A 19,910-nucleotide genomic window follows, 5' to 3' on the forward strand; every position below is an offset into this window, starting at 1 on the left:
TTCCTGTCAGTCAGGATGTTATGTATCTCAAGCCGTGATTCCTGTCAGTCAGGATGTTATGTATCTCAAGCCGTGATTCCTGTCAGTCAGGATGTTATGTATCTCAAGCCGTGATTCCTGTCAGTCAGGATGTTATGTATCTCAAGCCGTGATTTCTGTCAGTCAGGATGTTATGTATTTCAAGCCGTGATTCCTGTCAGTCAGGATGTTATGTATCTCAAGCCGTGATTCCTGTCAGTCAGGATGTTATGTATCTCAAGCCGTGATTCCTGTCAGTCAGGATGTTATGTATCTCAAGCCGTGATTCCTGTCAGTCAGGATGTTATGTATCTCAAGCCGTGATTCCTGTCAGTTAGTTTGTTATGTTATCTCAAGCCGTGATTCCTGTCAGTTAGGATGTTATGTATCTCAAGCCGTGATTCCTGTCAGTTAGGATGTTATGTATCTCAAGCCGTGATTCCTGTCAGTTAGGATGTTATGTATCTCAAGCCGTGATTCCTGTCAGTTAGGATGTTATGTATCTCAATCCGTGATTCCTGTCAGTCAAGATGTTATGTATCTCAAGCCGTGATTCCTGTCAGTCAAGATGTTATGTATCTCAAGCCGTGATTCCTGTCAGTCAAGATGTTATGTATCTCAAGCCGTGATTCCTGTCAGTCAGGATGTTATGTATCTCAAGCTGTGATTCCTGTCAGTCAGGATGTTATGTATCTCAAGCCGTGATTCCTGTCAGTCAGGATGTTATGTATATCAAGCCGTGATTCCTGTCAGTTAAGATGTTATGTATCTCCAGGTGGTTTCCAAGGTGGCGGCAGATGACATGTTCCAGCAGTTAACCGGCCACTGATGTGAGGGATGCTGGCCTGTAGTTCTCTGCTCGGTTTCTGTCGCCCTTCTTGAAGACTGCCGAGATGTTTGCAGTGAGCCAGTCTCAATGTCTCAATGGAATGGTTGAAGATGGTAGTTAGTGCGGGGGCTATGGTTTCAGCGCAGGTTTTGAGGATCTTGTTGGGGATGTTGTCTGGTCCGGATGCTTTGGAAGGGTTGAGGTTTTTGAGTAGTTTGGCGACTCTGATGTCTATGGTGAGGTTGTTGATGGTGGGGTAGGGGGGTCTTTCATCTCAGGAGGGGGGGGGAGCCGTCATCACGGGTGAAAACGGAAGTGAACTGGGTTAGGAGGATCTGTGCTTTGGAGAGACTCTCGCTGATGAGGGAGGGGCCTTTCTTCAGTGGTGCTACTCCAATGTTGTCCTGGCATCTGGATTTCACGTAGCGCCAAAAGGGTTTGGAGTTGTTCTCCTTCAGGCCCTCTTCTATCGTCGAGTTGACGAAGTCCCTTTCTCAGCGCCGCATTTCTCTTCTGCACTCCTTGTGGAAGAACCAGTTGTTTTTCCAGTTGCCGGTCTTCTTGGCTTGTTTGTAGAGATGCTTTTTTCTTCTGAACAGCTTCCTGACGCGCCAGTCGACCCATGGTAGGCTTGAGTTCGCTCGCCGGAGTTTCGATGGTACGTTCTTCTCTACGGCTGACATTAGGGATGTCTTGAACTCCATCCACATGGAGTCGACGTCTGCGTTGACGTTGCTCATGCTGGCGAGTCTGTCGGACAGAGAGCTGATGTCTGCGTTTAAATTCTTCCACTTGGCTTAGGATACGTGGTATACATGTGGAGAACCTAACTTTAACAAACTTAAATGAACACAGAGATAAACGGTCTTGTCTGAGAATGTGCTGCTTTGCATTGAAAAAGACTGGACATGATTGATTAAAAATTATCAAACATGGTTGAGTCAGGTTGACATAAAAGTCATGCCTGCTACAATGTAATACCAATGACGAAATACTCCATAACATTAAAAAAAATCATCGCAGTCCGATTCTATGATAAAATCAAGAGGACAAAAACTCAAAGGTAATTTAAATCAAACACAATTCAGAAGAACATGGCAAATATTTATTCAACGACTTGAATACATTTACATATGTACAAAGAAAACGTAACACTCTCAGCCTGTCAGCCATACGCTCAACAACACAGGACGTTCACTCGCACAGTGTAACAAAACCACATGTAAATTACAAAATAAAATGACTCTTGGATATAAAAAGTTCACCTCCACAGGCAGCTGAGTCTACAAGAAATCTCATTCCTGGAAACAATATGTGTGGTCTACAAGAAAGTAAAAGATGCCTTCAGAGACAAGTGATCAGACGGAAACTCCTTTGAAGGAAGACCTCCGGTTCCCACAATGATGCTTTTCTCCACATGTGCTAGCACGCTAGAGGGAATGACCGTGTTGCTGTCATAGAAAATGTAGTCCAGCATCCACATCTGGTCTGTGTAACATGTCATTTCTGGCTCTGCCCCCTACAATAACACAGTCATTAATCATTTTCAAAGCATTGGACAAAACACATGCATGCACAGAGTACACAGAGACGACCCAAGCAGTGTAAAAAATGAGACTGGAAACTGGGTGTAAGTCAAGGGTCTGCCAAACCAGGCAAATGCAGTAGATCGAGGCAGCCCAGAGATTTCTTAAAGTACCTCTCCCAATAATGTTAAACCTGAATTATTCTTATAGAGGGAATAGTACTTTTCGGATAGATTTACAGTTTCAAGTTGTTAGGACAACTTCTTTTTAAATGTGTGTTTTTAAAGAGGTTTTCTGGGGAAACAGAAAGGTATAGCCTCATCAGGGGACAACTGTTCAAACCCATCCTCATTATTTTGTTTCTCGAAAGAGAATAATTATTTATGGATGATTATTATAAAATTCCCCTTTTCTGGGATGTACTTGTATGCACTATACGAACTGTGGGTGTACCTTTAACCATGAAATAGTCTTTAAGCCTTACGTTAAAAATCTTGGGGTATATCTTGAATCACAACTTACAATGAGCAGACAAGTGAGTCACATTTGCAGTACATCCTACCTGGAGATTCGCAGAGTAGCCAAGATCAGGCGTTTTTTGACCAAGAAGGCTGCCACACAGCTCGTCTGTGCACGTGTTACACCTCGCATTGACTACTGCAATTCTCTCTTGGCTGGCATTTCCACTGATCAGCTATCTTGCAATCAACGAGTTCAGAACAGTGCAGCTAAGGTAATCCTCCGAAAGAAGCGCAGGGATCATGCTACGCCACTGCTGAATCATCTCCACTGGCTTCCAGTGCAACAGAGAATACAGTACAAGCTGGGCACTCTACCTTTCAACTACTTTCATGGCACCCTCCCTCCTTACTTGTCATCAAAACTGACAAAGTACTCTCCAACTAGGTCCCTGAGGTCCTCATCCCAGCTGCTCCTCACAGTTCCTAGAACCAAACTCAAATCAGCTGGACAAAGATCCTTCAGATTCCAAGTCCCTACACTCTGGAACTCACTTCCCCTAGCGGTCCGCCAGTCTCCTTCACTATTATCATTTAAGATTAAACTGAAGACTCACCTGTACAAATCTGCCTTTTACTGAATTGAACAAAGTAATTAGGACATTGAAGCTGTGGTGTAATGCGTGCATGTGACTTGTGAGTGAATGTGCTGAATGATAAGTTTGCTTGTTGACTGGTTGTTTTTAAACCTTCTAGAGGATCATATGTATCTGGTTGTTGTTTATAAAATGTTAACTATTAGTATTAGGTGGTCGTCTACATTTTAGCTTTTTTTCAATAATCTTATGGTTAGATTTTGAAACAAAATTATGTCAAATGATGAATGAACCATGGGGGAAAAAAATTATAGAAAAAAAAAATATGTAAAAAAGGATTTTATTTTTGGGTAGCGTGACTCACGCTTCCAATATTTTGTTTTCTGTTTGCTGAGAACATGTGCTTTGCCGAAAAATACTGACCAATCAAATTCATGTCACTATGCTTATAGCCACGCCCAAACAAGTGCAGCAACAGTTTGACACTGGAGCGCTGTCCATGCTTTTTTATAAACGCACGAAATGCACGGGATTTGAGAGGAGTTTTGCGCTTGGCATTTTACAAATAAGGATATCCTACTATGAGTACTACGCTGGAATACTACAATGAATTTTCAAACGGCTACTTTGGCTTCGTCTTTCCTGATCGAAAGGGGGTGTATTGTTGATATTAGTAGATAATAGACTCTGCATTTTAATGGTCAAATGGCGATTTCGGTATAAAAATGTAGACAAGGACCTTTAATGCCTGTATTGTATGATGAATTGAATTCGATGTTTTAATGTGTATTGGGTTTAAAAGTCCTAATGTAGTATTATAATACAGTATGCCTGTTGTTAGTTGTTAAATTTGTTGCCCCACAGTCTGTGTTACATCTTCGTTCTGTTTTAGATCAGTCTGTACGCTTTTATGTAAGTTCTGTTTTATTGTTAGACTTTTTATGTGTAACTATGTGCCCATTACTTATCTTCCGTATTTTTCATCTTTTTAAAAACAATTTTTCTAGAATATCTTATATAACTATAAGTGGTCGTTGTCAATGAATTTTTTTAATGCTTGAATGTTATTTTTTACGAGGAAACTTCATATGTAAAATGTTGAATTTTAATGTCTAATGTAAAGCGCCCTGAGACTGCCATTTGGCGCGCTATCAAAGAATGTTTTATTATTATTATTATTATTAAGGGTTTGTACCATATGTTTTTTGTTCTAAAGGTAAAGGTGGGGAGTGTATAGTGGTTGTTTGTTAATAATAATAATAATAATATGGGAGATTTATAGAGCGCTTTACGTTCTCTAAGCGCTTTACAATGAAAAATGAAAAAAACCAAACAAACCCATACATATATACTGTTCAAAAAAAGAAACGCATAGCTTGTAATATTTGGTTAATTTAGTTATATGGCTACAAGGATATCCACCAAACTGCAGAAAATGTTTATCTGGTCGTCGACCTTTCGTCCATTGCCACAAGTGAGCTCTGCACGTGACGCATGCGTTATCAGTGGCTACAATGTCAAAATTGCTCATTTGGCATGACCACTCGTCATGCCTCAGTGTAATCTCGTGAAACTCGGGGAATATTGAGCTCTCTCCATGTCTTCCAAAACCCATAAAAGCGGATTGTTCGCCACAAAGAAATCAGATGACAATTCAGCGACGAAAGATGGCCCGATTGAGCAGAGAAGACCGCCAAATTGCATTGGGTCGTTTACAAGCAGGCCAAAGTCAAAGTGCAATCGCCAGGCACTTCCACGTGTCCCAGAGCACCATCAGTAGACTGTGGGTCAGGTTTCAAGCCACTGGCTCCGTTGCTGACTTGCCACGAGCGGGAAGACCAAGGGCGACAACTGCTGCTCACGACCGCTTCATACGGCTCCGCAACCTCCGGAATCGTTTCCTGTCGGCCTCATCTTCTGTCCAGGCTCTCCCCGGGCCACACCGATTATCGGACCAGACCGTGCGGAACCGCCTGCATGAAGCTGGTTTGAGAGCTTGCAGACCTCACAGAGGAGCTGTCCTCACCCGCCGCCATCGCCAGAACCGAGTGCAGTGGGGCAACCAGCACCTTCGCTGGACCGTCCGGAATCACTGGAGACACGTGTGGTTCAGCGACGAGTCCTACTTCCTGCTCCAGCGACATGATGGTCGGAGGAGGGTCTACCGGAGAGTAAACGAACGTTACGCGCCCAACTGTGTGGATGAGGCACCCGTTCATGGTGGTGGAGGCGTCATGGTGTGGGGGGCGATCAATACCGCTGGAAGGAGCACCCTGGTGCACGTCCAAGGGCGCATAACTGCCCAGCGATACGTGGAGGAAATTCTGCGCCCACACGCCCTTCCTCTTCTGGCTGACCAGGATGCCATATTCCAGCAGGACAACGCTCGCCCGCACACAGCACGACTCACCACCCAGTTCCTCACCGACCACCATGTCCAGGTGCTTCCCTGGCCATCCATGTCGCCAGACATGAACCCGATAGAACACCTCTGGGATGAATTGGACAGACGTGTGCGCAGGCGAGAAGAAGCACCGGCAAATCACCGCGATCTATTGCAGGCACTTCATGTGCAGCAGCATTCAGCACACAAGTGAACAACGAAACACTACATCAATACAAGCTGCAAGCATACTAACACAGGCAAAACATTCAAACATTCAAACACCTGATCAAAAATGCACCATATTGAAATAAAATTAATCAAAATACTGTGTGAAGAAGTGTGTTTTAAGGTTTGATTTGAAGGAACAAAATGTTTGGCAGTGTCGGATAGAGTAAGGGAGAGAGTTCCACGCAACGGCAGCAGAGTGGGAGAAGGCTCTCTGGCCGTGCTGTTTGCGACTAAAAGAAGATAGACGGAATATTCTAGTGTCTACAGAGGAGCGGAGGGATCGTGAGGGTGTATAGAGTGTGAACAGGTCAGACAGTTCAAACCCATATTCTCATAATCTTGTTTCTCGATAGAGAATAATCATTTATGGATGATTATTATAAATTTCCCTTTTAACCCCTTCACTGCCCACCCCGTATGTAATACGTGGTCATTTTTGGTTTGTCGTACGCCCATAACCGTATCTCATACGTGGGATTTGTGTCATCAACATTTCAGGACATTTCTGAAAACTAAATGGGAGGTAACCACTGTCCAAGTACTTGTAGGGGTTCTAAACACAGTTCTTTCCCATAGACCGTTCGGATAAGTTACTAAAGTTGCAACCACGTGTTGAAAACTGTGTTAGCATTCTCGCCATTCACAATGGCGGCCGAAAGTCCGACCTCAAGTCGTAGACCTGTTTTCAAGCGATACAGTGTTCTGGAAGCTCTACAAGAAGTGATTTATGGATTACCACACAGAAGAATACTTTTATGGGCTGTAATGTGAGTACCTGATGTTTGACACCAGTTTTGGCAGTGTTTTGTGTGGTTTTACGTGCTGCAATGTGTGTCACTGTGTGTGTGTAAGTCCGGAAACTGTAATTTTTGACCAAAATGGTCATTATATCAATTTTTACTATAACAATCACAAACAAAGTCCAATGATCATGTCATCCTATAATAGCCAAGGGTATAAGCAAAACACATGCCAAAGATCTAAGAGATATCTCAATAAATGATCGAGCAGTGAACAGATTAGTGAACCTATACCGAAGAAAGCAAAATTTTGCCCTGGCACACAGCAATACCAAAATGCTGTTATACTGTGGCAGTGAAGAGGTTAAGGGTGTACAGGCTAGTACTCATCCCCAACAAATTAAAACAAATATTTTTTTTGTCTGCTACTGAAAAGCATGGCAAAGCAAGGAAACAAAAAGTAGATCCAACAGGACCTGTCCACACAATGGGATTTGTCCAAACATGCGAATCAAACTTTGCTTACAGAGAGAGAGAGAGAGAGAGACACTCTCTCTGTATCTCTCTCTCAATCATCAGAGCATTTTCTATCATTTTAGGAAGAAGTAGACAATTAAACCATCTGAGAAATATAACAATCATTTACCAATACACTGGCATAGGCACTCTTCAGGTTTGAAGCTTGATGGTGGAAAGCTGCTTCATAATGTTCCACGAGTGATTTCTTCTGATGATGAAAAACAAAACAAAGGCAAAGTGAAAAGCAAAGGGGTTATAGTCAAAGCACTAACATGTGGTCTACAACACTGAAAACGGTGAAGCAAAAATGACCTTACACTAATACAATTACACCTAAAAATTGCCATTTGCAGTCATATTGGGCGTTGATATGGATGAATGACACCTGCCATGACAGAACACCCTTTAAAGCAGCTAAGAGCTTATCTACACTGCAGATGCCCTTTCCTAAAACCCTAATTTTCAAGTAACCCTTCATGTAAACCATACACAGATTAATCCAAGTTTTCATGTGGGATTCATACTTTCCCATAAATACATACCAACCATCAACAACTTGGCTGTTTCTTGTACCAAAATATCCCTGCCATGACAGGACACCTCCATTTAGGGACACTTGAAGCCAGCATTCGCCGAAAGGCAAATTTCAGCCAATTTTGTTCCGCCGAAAAAGCAAAAGTGTACGCCAAAAAAATAAATGGGGGAGGCAAAACTGGTTCTAATTTAATGGCAAGCTCTGATGACACCAAATTGCACCATTTGGGTTCTGTGGAGACACAAATTCCGGTGGGGGGTTAGGGGGGGGGGGGGGGGGGGGGGGGGGGGGGGCGCATGCCCCGGACCCCCCTAGTAGGGCTAGGCTCTTCTTATCGTCGACTTTGCTAAAACTTACAAAATGTCAGCCTTTTTTACTTTTTTCAATTCCCATCCCTGCAGCATTGTCCTCTCACCACAGTTACATTTGTATTATAAGCAAACAGCGCTTTACAAAAGGCACACTAAAAACGTACAGCTCCATCGTTGAGTTCCAGCCTCTGGACACCCTGCAGCGTGGCGATGGAGGAGTCCGACAGGTAACCGTCCAGCACCAGCTGATAGATAGGACTGCTCCACTCCGAGTTGAAGTCACCGCAGATGATGTGAGCACCGTCGCTTCCTGCCATGCCCACCACCTCTTTGATGGCACACGCAGCCTAATATTAGACATACAGAGAATGAGAAATGAATGAAGTTAAGTCCTCCAATTTGTGAATGTTTGGGATTTGTCCTGAATTAAATATTCCAATAATTTGACCTTTCTTGTTTTTTTTATTCTTGATTTGAAATGTTTGGATTTTTGTTTCCATCATATGTATTTATTTCATCAAACAGTCAAAATATTAAATCATATGTATACTTTTGAAAAGTTTTCAGAATTGAACATGTAGTCTTGAATTTTTAAATTATGGAAAGACACACAAACATACGCACAAGATAAACAAGGAATGAAGACAGCCTTAAAAATTAAATGACAGTGCTCTGTGCAACCATCAGTGTCAGGAAACTATCTCCATTTACCCTTAAAAAGCCAGCACCAACAGACACCTACACATGATCAGCTTTTAGTAGTACAACATTGTTTATCTTTGCAACATACCTGAACAGCCTTGACATCTGGGTGAAGATTGTCCTCCCAACAAAGATGAACATTGCCCACGGTAACCACTCTGCTGGAACCTTTACATCGCAGACGAGTTACCAGAACAACATCTGCCCTGTCCAAATATTTGTTGACAGCCATTTCAATATCAGGACTCAGCCCCCTTCTTTCCATCTCCTGTTAAATGGAAACCAGAAAAAAATAAAGTATTTCATTGTATGAAGGATTGTTTTGGGGTTCAAATCATCCTTTCAACCAAGAAGAAAACATTACACACCTTGCAACAGCAACAGTCGTACTTCTCAAAAGAATGCATGACTGGATGGAGGGCCTTGTCAAAACTCTCACTTCATTGCATCATAGCTCTATCATGCTTTCAATTGCACAGATCAGGCAAAATGTTCCCTGCAGTCAAATCAGTGCTGTACTCAAACTGTATATAACAGCTACTGCTGAGGTATGTCCAGTACGGTAGCCAGGTGTACGGTTAAGTCTCTACAAAATTAAATTCATGACATTTTAATATGGGCTGAGGAATTGTTGAGAACTTTCCTTTCATCAAATAATCAGGCTGTAGATGAACGTTACCGTTACAGTTACAATTACAAATAGACAAATTCTGAAAATAACTGTCGGGTTTGTATTGGTTGTGAAAGAGTAAATGGGTATTGAATGGGTATTGAATGGGTATTGAATGGGTATTCACTCTTTCACAACCCATACAAACCCGACCGAGTTATTTACGAAAATAGTCTATTTAAATCTATCAGGAAAAGTCACACTCATGCAAAAACTTAACATAGGTTGCACTGAAGCTGTTGCATCTGTGCTTTGCAAATCTTAACTATTGAAAGTTAAATACATTCACATATATATATACTGACCCTCCAGGTAACTTCTGTCAAAGACACAGCTCTGCTGCTGTCAAGCTCAAAGAGGTCTGTTTTAAAAAATGTAGCCTCTCCTTCATCATACTCTTCCTTAGTTCGACGCTTGAGCAGTCCATCATAGCCAAGCCTTAAAAGAAGACATGACAATATCAAATACATGCAGCCACAAATCTAGATACAGACTGAACAAACACGTACATGAAGAAGTGGATTAAACTAGAAGTGGACAACCACCATTACATCCAGTCAACGAGCGTTGATACAATCGCCCATCGGAATTTCCCCAAAAGCCGACGTTACTTTCTTTCTTTCTTTATTTGGTGTTTAACGTCGTTTTCAACCACGAAGGTTATATCGCGACCGGGAAAGGGGGAAGATAGGATAGAGCCACTTGTCAATTGTTTCTTGTTCACAAAAGCACTAATCAAAAATTTGCTCCAGGGGCTTGCAACGTAGTACAATATATTACCTTACTGGGAGAATGCAAGTTTCCAGTACAAAGGACTTAACATTTCTTACATACTGCTTGGCTAAAATCTTTACAAAAATTGACTATATTCTATACAAGAAACACTTAACAAGGGTAAAAGGAGAAACAGAATCTGTTAGTCGCCTCTTACGACATGCTGGGGAGCATCGGGTAAATTCTTCCCCCTAACCCGCGGGGGGTCAGACGTTACTTAAAATAGCTGAGTAATTCTGGGAAATCGTTCACCAGAGGAACTCGATAATTATACAACCCTTTGGTAAATTGTAGTATCTATATATATATATATATACGACTTGTGTCTGTCTGTCTGTCTGTCTGTTCGCGATGCACGGCCAAAGTTCTTGGTGGATCTTTTTCAAATTTGGACACCGTATTCAGCTACACCCCGGACACAACCTCATCGATGAGATATTTCAACACATGCTCTCAGCTGTGCGCGCTGAACCGATTTTGTGTTTTTTTGTCGGGATCCACTACCAGTAACTCTTCCTTATCTTCTCCAGTGTTTTCAGCCGCGATTATCTCCCTTCCTCCGTGTGGCGTCAATCCATATTCCCGTTACTACGTTACTATTTTTAGAAGGTCACTGCACGTTACTATTTTTAGAAGGTCTCCAGTGTTTTGCGCGTTTATCTCCTTTCCTTCGGGCGCCCGGCAAAGCCGGGTCCCAGGCGCAGCCTGGTATTCGGCTCTACTTCTTCCCGGCGAAGCGGGTAATCATCTAGTCTTCAATACATCACTCAAACCTTTGGAATTAATAACAAGTCGCGTAGGGCGAAAATACAACATTTAGTCAAGCTGTCGAACTCACAGAATGAAACTGAACGCAATGCAATTTTTCAGCAAGACCGTATACTCGTAGCATCATCAGTCCACCGCTTGTGGCAAAGGCAGTGAAATTGACAAGAAGAGCGGGGTAGTAGTTGCGCTGAGAAGAATAGCACGCTTTTCTGTACTTCTCTTCGTTTTAACTTTCTGAGCGTGTTTTTAATCTAAACATATCATATCTATATGTTTTTGGAATCAGGAACCGACAAGGAATAAGATGAAAGTGTTTTTAAGTTGATTTCAAACATTTAATTTTGATCATAATTTTTATATTTTTAATTTTCAGAGCTTGTTTTTAATCCAAATATAACATATTTATATGTTTTTGGAATAAAAAAAATGATGAAGAATAAGATGAACGTAAATTTATAATTTTTTATTTTTTTTTACAATTTTTAGATTTTTAATTACCAAAGTCATTAATTAATTTTTAAGCCACCAAGCTGAAATGCAATACCGAAGTCCGGCCTTCGTCGAAGATTGCTTGGCCAAAATTTCAATCAATTTGATTGAAAAATGAGGGTGTGACAGTGCCGCCTCAACTTTTACAAAAAGCCGGATCCGGGGATATCATTCCCAGGAACTCTCATGTAAAATTTCATAAAGATCGGTCCAGTAGTTTACTCTGAATCGCTCTACACACACACACGCACAGACAGACACACACACACACACACATACACCATGACCCTCGTCTCGATTCCCCCTCTATGTTAAAACATTTAGTCAAAACTTGACTAAATGTAAAAATGAATAAAATACAAGAAATACAAGTTAAAAAAAGTTAAAAAATTCAAAATAAATATTTCTAAAATATTATTGCCACCTGTGCGTATCGAACCCTTGACCGCCGGGTTCATGGGTGAGCACACTAACAATAGAATGTTCAACTTCGAATGTTACACGTGAGTTCTCGAGCATGTGTCGACACCTCGGTTTCCGAGTTTCTCCGTTTGTATTTGACATAATTTGTGTACTGTATGTTCTGTCGATCTTACTCGAGGTGAGTTAAGTAACTTACCCTTGTATGGAAAGTCATTTTAAGTAGTGTTAATTTCAAGTGTGACCGACATTATGTTGTAGTCCGGCTCCAAAATGCATTGACCAATACCGAAAAGATTCTGACGTCATTTTTCAAAACGATTTCCCTGCCAAAAATTCAATATTTTTGATGACATACAAAAAATTTAGTTTTGGATGAAAACGCCCTATGGTCGATTTATTATATAAAGGGAAGCAAGCGGTTAAAAACGGGCGTCGACAGAGCCAATGAAGGGGGATACTAACTTGTAGTTATCATTCACTTGTTTGTTTGTTTGCTTAACGCCCAGCCGACCACGAAAGGCCATATCAGGACGGTGCTGCTTTGACATATAACGTGCGCCACACACAAGACAGAAGTCGCAGCACAGGCTTCATGTCTCATCCAGTCACATTATTCCGACACCGGACCAACCAGACCTAGCACTAACCCCATAATGCCAGACGCCAGGCGGAGCAGCCACTAGATTGCCAATTTTAAAGTCTTAGGTATGACCCGGCCGGGGTTCGAACCCACGACCTCCCGATCACGGGGCGGACGCCTTACCACTTAGGCCAACCGTGCCGGTTTCATCATTCACTTGTGTTAAGACTGATTAAGAAGACCTATGCAGGGATGGCCAAATCTCAAAAATGTAACTTGCCAGCCGGGTGAGTAACTCCAAGAAAGTCACTAGCCCGCAAGAAATTCAACAAGCCTGGTACATACCAGACAAACAAACAATGAATAAGTCTTAGTATGAATGATTGTCAGAATTATATTTATACACACTAAATAGGGGTGGTTCGATCGACAACTGGTCTAGATAATTGTATGAAAGAGTAGCTTCAGAGTCAGAGATTTTCACATGCACACTACTATTGTTAAAGCCCCAGTCCGTTTCAAATGGTTTACAGAACCATTTAAATCTTCTCATGAAAAAAGCAGTTCTAACCTTATCGAACACTCTTGCAATAGCATTTAATAGCTTTAAATGACACAGTTCGTTTGCATGGCTATTTAGCTCGCGTAAAACACACACCTGTTTTCGTGGTTTATCTTACCCCTGAGCCATCATGAACCCGTGTGATCCACTTTCCTTTTTTTTCACAATTTAGTAGTCAGTTTGTGATTTCAATGCGACTCGCTGTATCAGTGTATGTGCAATAGCACGTTATTTTGTACCTCTGAATCTAAAATGCAACACGAGTCACACGAACTTATCGGCGGTGGTTGGCTTCAAAGAGCAAGAGCTATACAGAAAATTCGTCTGCTATGAGAACCACGACCTTGCATGACCCTGCTTCGGGGCTTTCTTTCTTTATTTCTTTATTTGGTGTTTAACGTCGTTTTCAACCACGAAGGTTATATCGCGACCGGGAAAGGGGGGGAGATGGAATAGAGCCACTTGTTAATTGTTTCTTGTTCACAAAAGCACTAATAAAAAAATTGCTCCAGGGGCTTGCAACCTAGTACAATATATTACCTTACTGGGAGAATGCAAGTTTTCAGTACAAAGGACTTAACATTTCTTACATACTGCTTGACTAAAATCTTTACAAACATTGACTATATTCTATACAAGAAACACTTAACAAGGGTAAAAGGAGAAACAGAATCCGTTAGTCGCCTCTTACGACATGCTGGGGAGCATCGGGTAAATTCTTCCCCCTAACCCGCGGGGGTGTGCTTCGGGGCTAATTTTTTTTAAATTTCAAAACTTCGTATTGTCTTGATGATGTAACCGAGTGCCGTAACACTACGATCACCTCGGGAGGCGAAGTGCAATCAAACAGGATTGAAAATGTTAGGGCTAATTTCTTAGCCCTATAAAAACTGTTAGGCCAAAAAAAAAAATTAGGTGTGGTTACGGTAACATAGCCAAAAAAAATAGGGTAGGAAGGTAGGCAATCACTTTTTTTTTAAACTTTTTTTTTCTAATGTGTACAAATTAAACCTACTTGACAGGGAAATAAGTGTGCGACTCGGGCGCTTTCGCTTTCATTGCGTTTTCTGCGCTCGTTTTCTTGTTTTTTTGTGTTGTTTTTTGACAAATGTAATAAAAAGTTATAGGGTCGGCCCCTAAAAATAGGGTAGGTCGTGTTACCGTAACCACACCTATTTTGTTTTTAGGCCTTATGCAAACCTGAAGGTTTCCATGAACATACAGACAATCGGAAACCACCAGACCCCATCACAAACAGAGTTCCACAATCCACCGGTGTTGACTTAAAGGCCAACAACTCGGGTGCAGAGTCTGCTGTGAAAGGAGCGGTAGCTGTAAAGAAGACGATCGTTGCATACGCAGACATATAAGACGTTGAAGCTGTCAGCTCATTCTCTTTGTTTATTCCGTGTGCTCTCTCTCATAGCTCAGGCAGGACTGCCCTAAAACAGCAAGGGGAAAATCTCTTCCGTGTTCGCTCACTCACACATTCACGAACTCCACGTGATTACTCCTAGCTCTGCTATGAATAGGAATATTTTCGCTCATCAATGTCGACTGGTGTTCACAATGTTACAGTAGCCTCCCCTGTCACAATTGCCCCCGTTTGAATGAACTTCGTCCCGAAGTTCCGAACCGGGGGACCACTGTCCATCTCAAGTTCGCAGAATGGGAACAGCACGAAAATGTTCAGTGATCATATTATGCCATTACCTGAACATATCATGCCGAGTCCCATCCCTGCTCGCAAGCGCCAGATGTAACCGAGTGCCGTAACACTTCGATCACCTCGGGAGGCGAAGTGCAATCAAACAGGATTGAAAATGTTAGGGCTAATTTCTTAGCCCTATAAAAACTGTTATGCAAACCCGAAGGTTTCCATGAACATACAGACAATCGGAAACCACCAGACCCCATCACAAACAGAGTTCCACAATCCACCGGTGTTGACTTAAAGGCCAACAACTCGGGTGCAGAGTCTGCTGTGAAAGGAGCGGTAGCCTCCCCTGTCACAATGAAAAAATAAATCTTTTATGATTTAAGAATGTTTGTGTAACAAGCTGTCAATTTATCATTTAGATTTTAAACGTTAGGTCTAGCGCCAAAACACGATGTCCGATTGTCTGATCAGACAATCTGCAAAAATAAATTCTTTGAAAATTGCTCGCTCTTTACGTAGGGCACCTAGGATGTTCTCAAGTGGTGAGTGTTTAAACGAAAGGGTGTTTGTACTGTGTGTAAAAGCCTGACAGTATCTGTGATGGTTTACGGGAGGCTTACTGTGCCTTTAATAGGAAAATTAAACATTGGATACACCCACAGAGTTGTTCCCAAGGCCTCGGTCTTCCGTCACATGATGAATATTTTTATTTTTATTTGAGCATCTATATCTATATACGGCTTGTGTGTGTCTGTCTGTCTGTCTCTCTTTGCGATGCACGGCCAAAGTTCTCAATGGATCTGCTTCAAATTTGGTGGGCATATTCAGGTACACCCCGGACACAATCTGGTCGATGAAAATTTTCAACCTGTGCTCTCAGCGCGCAGCGCTGAACCGATTTTAGTTTTTCTGTAGATCCATTTCCAGTAACTCTTCCTTATCTTCCCCAGTGTTTTGCGCGTTTATCTGGCGTCAATTGCGGGTACCCGACGAAGCCGGCGTACGGTGTGCAACTCCGGGTATTAGGCGCTACTTCTTCCCGGCGAAGCCGGGTATTCATACTCCGTCTCGCGATCATCCCGGCGAAGCGGGTAATCATCTAGTATATTCATACTCCGTCTCGGGATCGACTAGATGATTACCCGCTTCGCCGGGTACCGGCTTCGTCGGGATGATCGCGAGACGGAGTATGAATACCCGGCTACGCTGGGAAGAAGTAGAGCCGTGTACCCGGCTTTGCCGGGTGAGTTGCGCACCGTACGCCGGCTTCGTCGGGTACCCACGATTGACGCCACACGAAGGAAGGGAGATAAACGTGCAAAACACTGGAGAAGATAAGGAAGAGTTACTGGAAATGGATCTACAGAAAAACCAAAATCGGTTCAGCGCTGTGCGCTGAGAGCATGGATTGAAAATTTTCATCGACCAGATTGTGTCCGGGGTCTACCTGAATATGCCCACCAAATTTGAAGCAGATCCATCGAGAACTTTGGCCGTGCATCGCGAAGAGAGACAGACACACACACACAAGCCGTATATAGATATAGATATGTCTGCCCCCTGTTTGGTCAACCGTATGACACGTATGACACATAAGAGGACTTAATTGTGACCATCAATTTCCCTACTAAGCGGTCAAAATCAAGGCATTTGGACCCACAGATAGGTTCAATCCAATTGACCTATTATTATCGCTGATGGGGTCTATGTCGACCAAAAGATTGGGATTCCCTGTAGGCGGACTTCCTGTAGGAGTTCCTGCAGGGAAGTAGGATACCGCTCGATCTCGTGCCAAGCGCGTGACTGCTGTAAACCGATTTAAGTTACCTTAGCGCTACTTCCCCTTCCACAAAGGTGGTTCCACAGGAAAATCTGTTAGAATTCTTGAATTCGTGTGCAGTATATATTATGTCGTTAGTACGAGTACAGCAGACTTCCATTAACTCGCGGTCTTTGGGGTCCAAAGATTTTTGATCGCGATATATCCGATTCGCGATGCAGTTTGGGGTCCAATTAAAGGGAAGAAACCGCGTTCTCTTCTGAGTCAGAGAAAAACGCGGTTATTTCCCTTGTTGGTCACAAAAAGCATGTGCAGCGTCACGTTGGCGTGTGTGGGTTTGCCGTGTGAGTGCATGTGTGTGTGCGTGCGTGCATGTGTGTATGTGCGTGCGTGTGTGCGTGTGCGCGTGCGCACGCACGCCTGGCATGTGGTTGTGCTACAATGTTCATGTGTATGTGTTACTGCGTTTCTCGCAAGTGTGACTGGTGGCAACTAAGTTCTCAAAAGATTAACTGCAATGACGATTTCTTTTCTTTTTTCTCCGACTCATACGTCGTCACAAACTTACCAGTTAATCAGACACAGACGTACACTGTACGCGTATAGCGACTCACTGCTGCACACACACACACACTAACTATGGCTGATGGGGTCTATGTCGACCAAAAGAGTGGGATTCCCTGTAGGTGGAGTTCCTGGAGGGGGATTCCCTGTATACAGGGAATCCCACAGGGTGGAGTTTTTCAATAAAACTTGCAAACCATACTCGAATTTCTAAGAAATATCAAAAAAGATTGAACAACATCAAATTCTACCGATGTCGCCAAGCATCACGTGACTTTCAGCGATATCAGCGACACGCTACAGGAACTAAATCCTGTGGTATTCCCTGTATACAGGGAATCCCCCTCCAGGAACTCCACCTACAGGGAATCCCACTCTTTTGGTCGACATAGACCCCATCAGCCTAACTATGCTGACAATGAACAGAACGCAAGCCGTGGTGAATTACCACATTATTTTATTTCGTTTGGAAACGCAAGAAGCTGAAGCACTTCATGGTGCCTGTAGAAAATCCGGGGCGTCTAGCGGCTGAGATCGCGATTAGCGGGACTCGAGTGTTAAATTGCATACATTGCAGAAGACTGAAGCGCAGTTTAAGCACTTGATTGGCGCCTGTGGCCACCCGGACCGTCTAGCAGAGATCGCAATTAGCTGGACTCGAGTGTTCAACTGCACGCCTGACTGGCCATACTGACTGGTCAGACACTTAACCTCCATAGGCACGTAGCCAATTTGACGATACCGATCGTGGCATGAAAGTTCTTGACTGAGTGGGGCACGTGCGCGTGAAAGGTTTGTTTTTCTTTTGTTCGCAGGTCTCGATCAACCCGTAATGTACACAACCTGAAAACACACACACATGTAGAACACTATTTGGAGAGACTGAGGGAGAGAAAGAGTAATATTGCAACCGTAAACAGTGCAGAGTCTTCCCATGCTGACAGGCACTCGTGTTTGCAGTTAGATCTAGATCAAAATCGCGCTGCTGTTTCCCATGTCTTCGTCATCAGCCGAAGGCACGACTGATAAGATGAAATGACAATTCAGTAATGCATGATGAAAGGCCATGGGACCCAGAGAGAGATAGCCTGGTTATGATAGAACATTTTTTCATGATCTGTACTATTTTTTGGCCTTTACATGACTAATTTTGTAAAAAAAAAAAATATATATATATTTAAAAAAAAAATTTTTTTTAAAAGGTCGGTCCTGTTTTTTTGGGGGTCCAAGAGGTCTCCGCGATATAGCCGAATTCGCGATTTAGTGGACCGCGAGTTAGTGGAAGTCTGCTGTAATTTATTTTAACTGCGTTTTCTGTCATTTGGTTATCGATTTAAACTCTTCTTAAATCAAAATTGCAAACCATACTGGAACTTTTTAAGAAATACCAAAAAGGATAGAAAAACATCAAATTCTACTGATGTCGCTAAGCATCACATGACTTTCAGCGAGATCGGCGAAACGCTTTCAGGAACTACCACCTGTGGGATTCCCTGTATACACGGAATCCCCCTACAGGACGTCCGCCTACAGGGAATCCCACTCTTTTGGTCGACATAAGACCCCATCAGCATTATTATCCTCTGAGGCCTAAAAAAAAAATAGGTGTGGTTACGGTAACCCGACCTACCCTATTTTTAGGGGCCGACCCTATAACTTTTTATTACATTTGTCAAAAACACAAGAAAACGAGTGCAGAAAACGCCATGAAAGCGAAAGCGCCCGAGTCGCACACTTATTTCCCTGTCAAGTAGGTTTAATTTGTACACATTAGAAAAAAAAGTTAAAAAAAAAAGAAGTGATTGCCTACCTTCCTACCCTATTTTTTTTGGCTATGTTACCGTAACCACACCTATTTTTTTTTGGGCCTAATTCTGAGAACAATTACACAACTCAAACATACATTCTCATAGCAGGGAACAAAGCATCGTTGAAATAACCAGGGTTGACCTCCTGTAGACAGACGACATCCCCATCCAATTGCTGCAGCTCCTTCATCAAAAGAGCATGGCGGTACTCCTGAACCAAGAACTCCTCTGCAGTGTAACTGTAGTCCCATTTTTGACGGTGACACTCTGCCAATATATTGTAGCTAACAACACTGAAGGAAGTTCCAGCTTTGATACTTTGATCACCAACATCAAGGAGAGAAGGTCTGGGTACATATTTTCGCCGACAAAGAGCTTGGCAACTTTCAACACCCTCTGCTCCTGAACGGTTCATACTGACTTAACCTGCAGAGTCTGGTACCTGGAATTGGAAAGCAAAGCCGTCCAAGGGTACGTAGTAAAAGTTAAAAATGTGCATAGAATGAATGCATAATCATAGGAAAAAGAGACAATGATCTCTAGACTGATTGCCACCGATCAATGCTCCATACTGTCGGTCGCATCTCTAATCCTGGCCCTATCCTCTTCCTCCCCAAACCAGAGACAAAGAGCCTGTCAATGCCATATGGACCTCAAAAGAAATACAATAATGATTTTTACCATTGATGACACTCAAATGCCGAACAAGAACTAAAGTAAAAACATTTTGTAGCATATCATCACCAATTTTACCGTTACAAGCGTACTTTACATACCAGCGAAAGTGGCGTAACAACCTTAGTTGAAATCTTTCAGCGAGATTTGGCTGCAGGAATGAAACTAGGTTTCGACAGTTTTGTGTAAATAGATAAAAAGAAGGCTCACGCTGAATACAATACTCGAAGTCTGTTTGTCAATTAAATTAAAAGAAACTAAATTCTTCACATATTTTGGAACTATTGCCATTTTATCTGCTAATAACAC

The 19,910-nt window shown here is 42.5% G+C and overlaps 1 protein-coding gene across 4 annotated transcripts; it reads right to left on the minus strand.

The window, feature by feature from the left end:
* Positions 1 to 1,938: 1,938 nt before the first annotated feature.
* Positions 1,939 to 19,786, minus strand: LOC138962405 (uncharacterized). Of its 4 annotated transcripts, XR_011454502.1 has the most exons (8): positions 19,703 to 19,786; positions 19,022 to 19,368; positions 9,824 to 9,956; positions 8,937 to 9,116; positions 8,311 to 8,493; positions 7,428 to 7,508; positions 2,936 to 3,166; positions 2,231 to 2,366 (listed from the first exon to the last, which is right to left on the minus strand). XR_011454502.1 is itself a non-coding variant. In XM_070334208.1 (7 exons), the coding sequence occupies exons 2-7, from the start codon at positions 19,339 to 19,341 to the stop codon at positions 2,169 to 2,171; spliced, it is 1,095 nt and encodes a 364-aa protein (XP_070190309.1). In that variant the 5' UTR covers positions 19,342 to 19,368; positions 19,703 to 19,786; the 3' UTR covers positions 1,939 to 2,168. The 4 variants fall into 4 exon arrangements, 3 of the variants coding, with proteins under 3 accessions (XP_070190309.1, XP_070190311.1, XP_070190310.1); XM_070334208.1 differs by lacking the exon at positions 2,936 to 3,166 and having other exon boundaries at positions 1,939 to 2,366; XM_070334209.1 differs by having other exon boundaries at positions 2,224 to 3,166.
* Positions 19,787 to 19,910: the final 124 nt, after the last annotated feature.

This window comes from Littorina saxatilis, linkage group LG3 (assembly GCF_037325665.1).
Source record: "Littorina saxatilis isolate snail1 linkage group LG3, US_GU_Lsax_2.0, whole genome shotgun sequence".
Lineage (NCBI taxonomy): Eukaryota > Metazoa > Mollusca > Gastropoda > Littorinimorpha > Littorinidae > Littorina > Littorina saxatilis.

Bases quoted from the DNA above. Each gene is read 5' to 3' on its own strand.
- LOC138962405 (XM_070334208.1), bottom strand. From the start codon at position 19,341: ATGAACCGTTCAGGAGCAGAGGGTGTTGAAAGTTGCCAAGCTCTTTGT. The intron at 9,117-9,823 runs GTCAGTATATAT...TCCATTTAACAG, and splicing joins TGACAGAAGTTACCTGGAGG to GAGATGGAAAGAAGGGGGCT. The intron at 7,509-8,310 runs GTACGTTTTTAG...TTTCATCATCAG, and splicing joins TGGAACTCAACGATGGAGCT to AAGAAATCACTCGTGGAACA.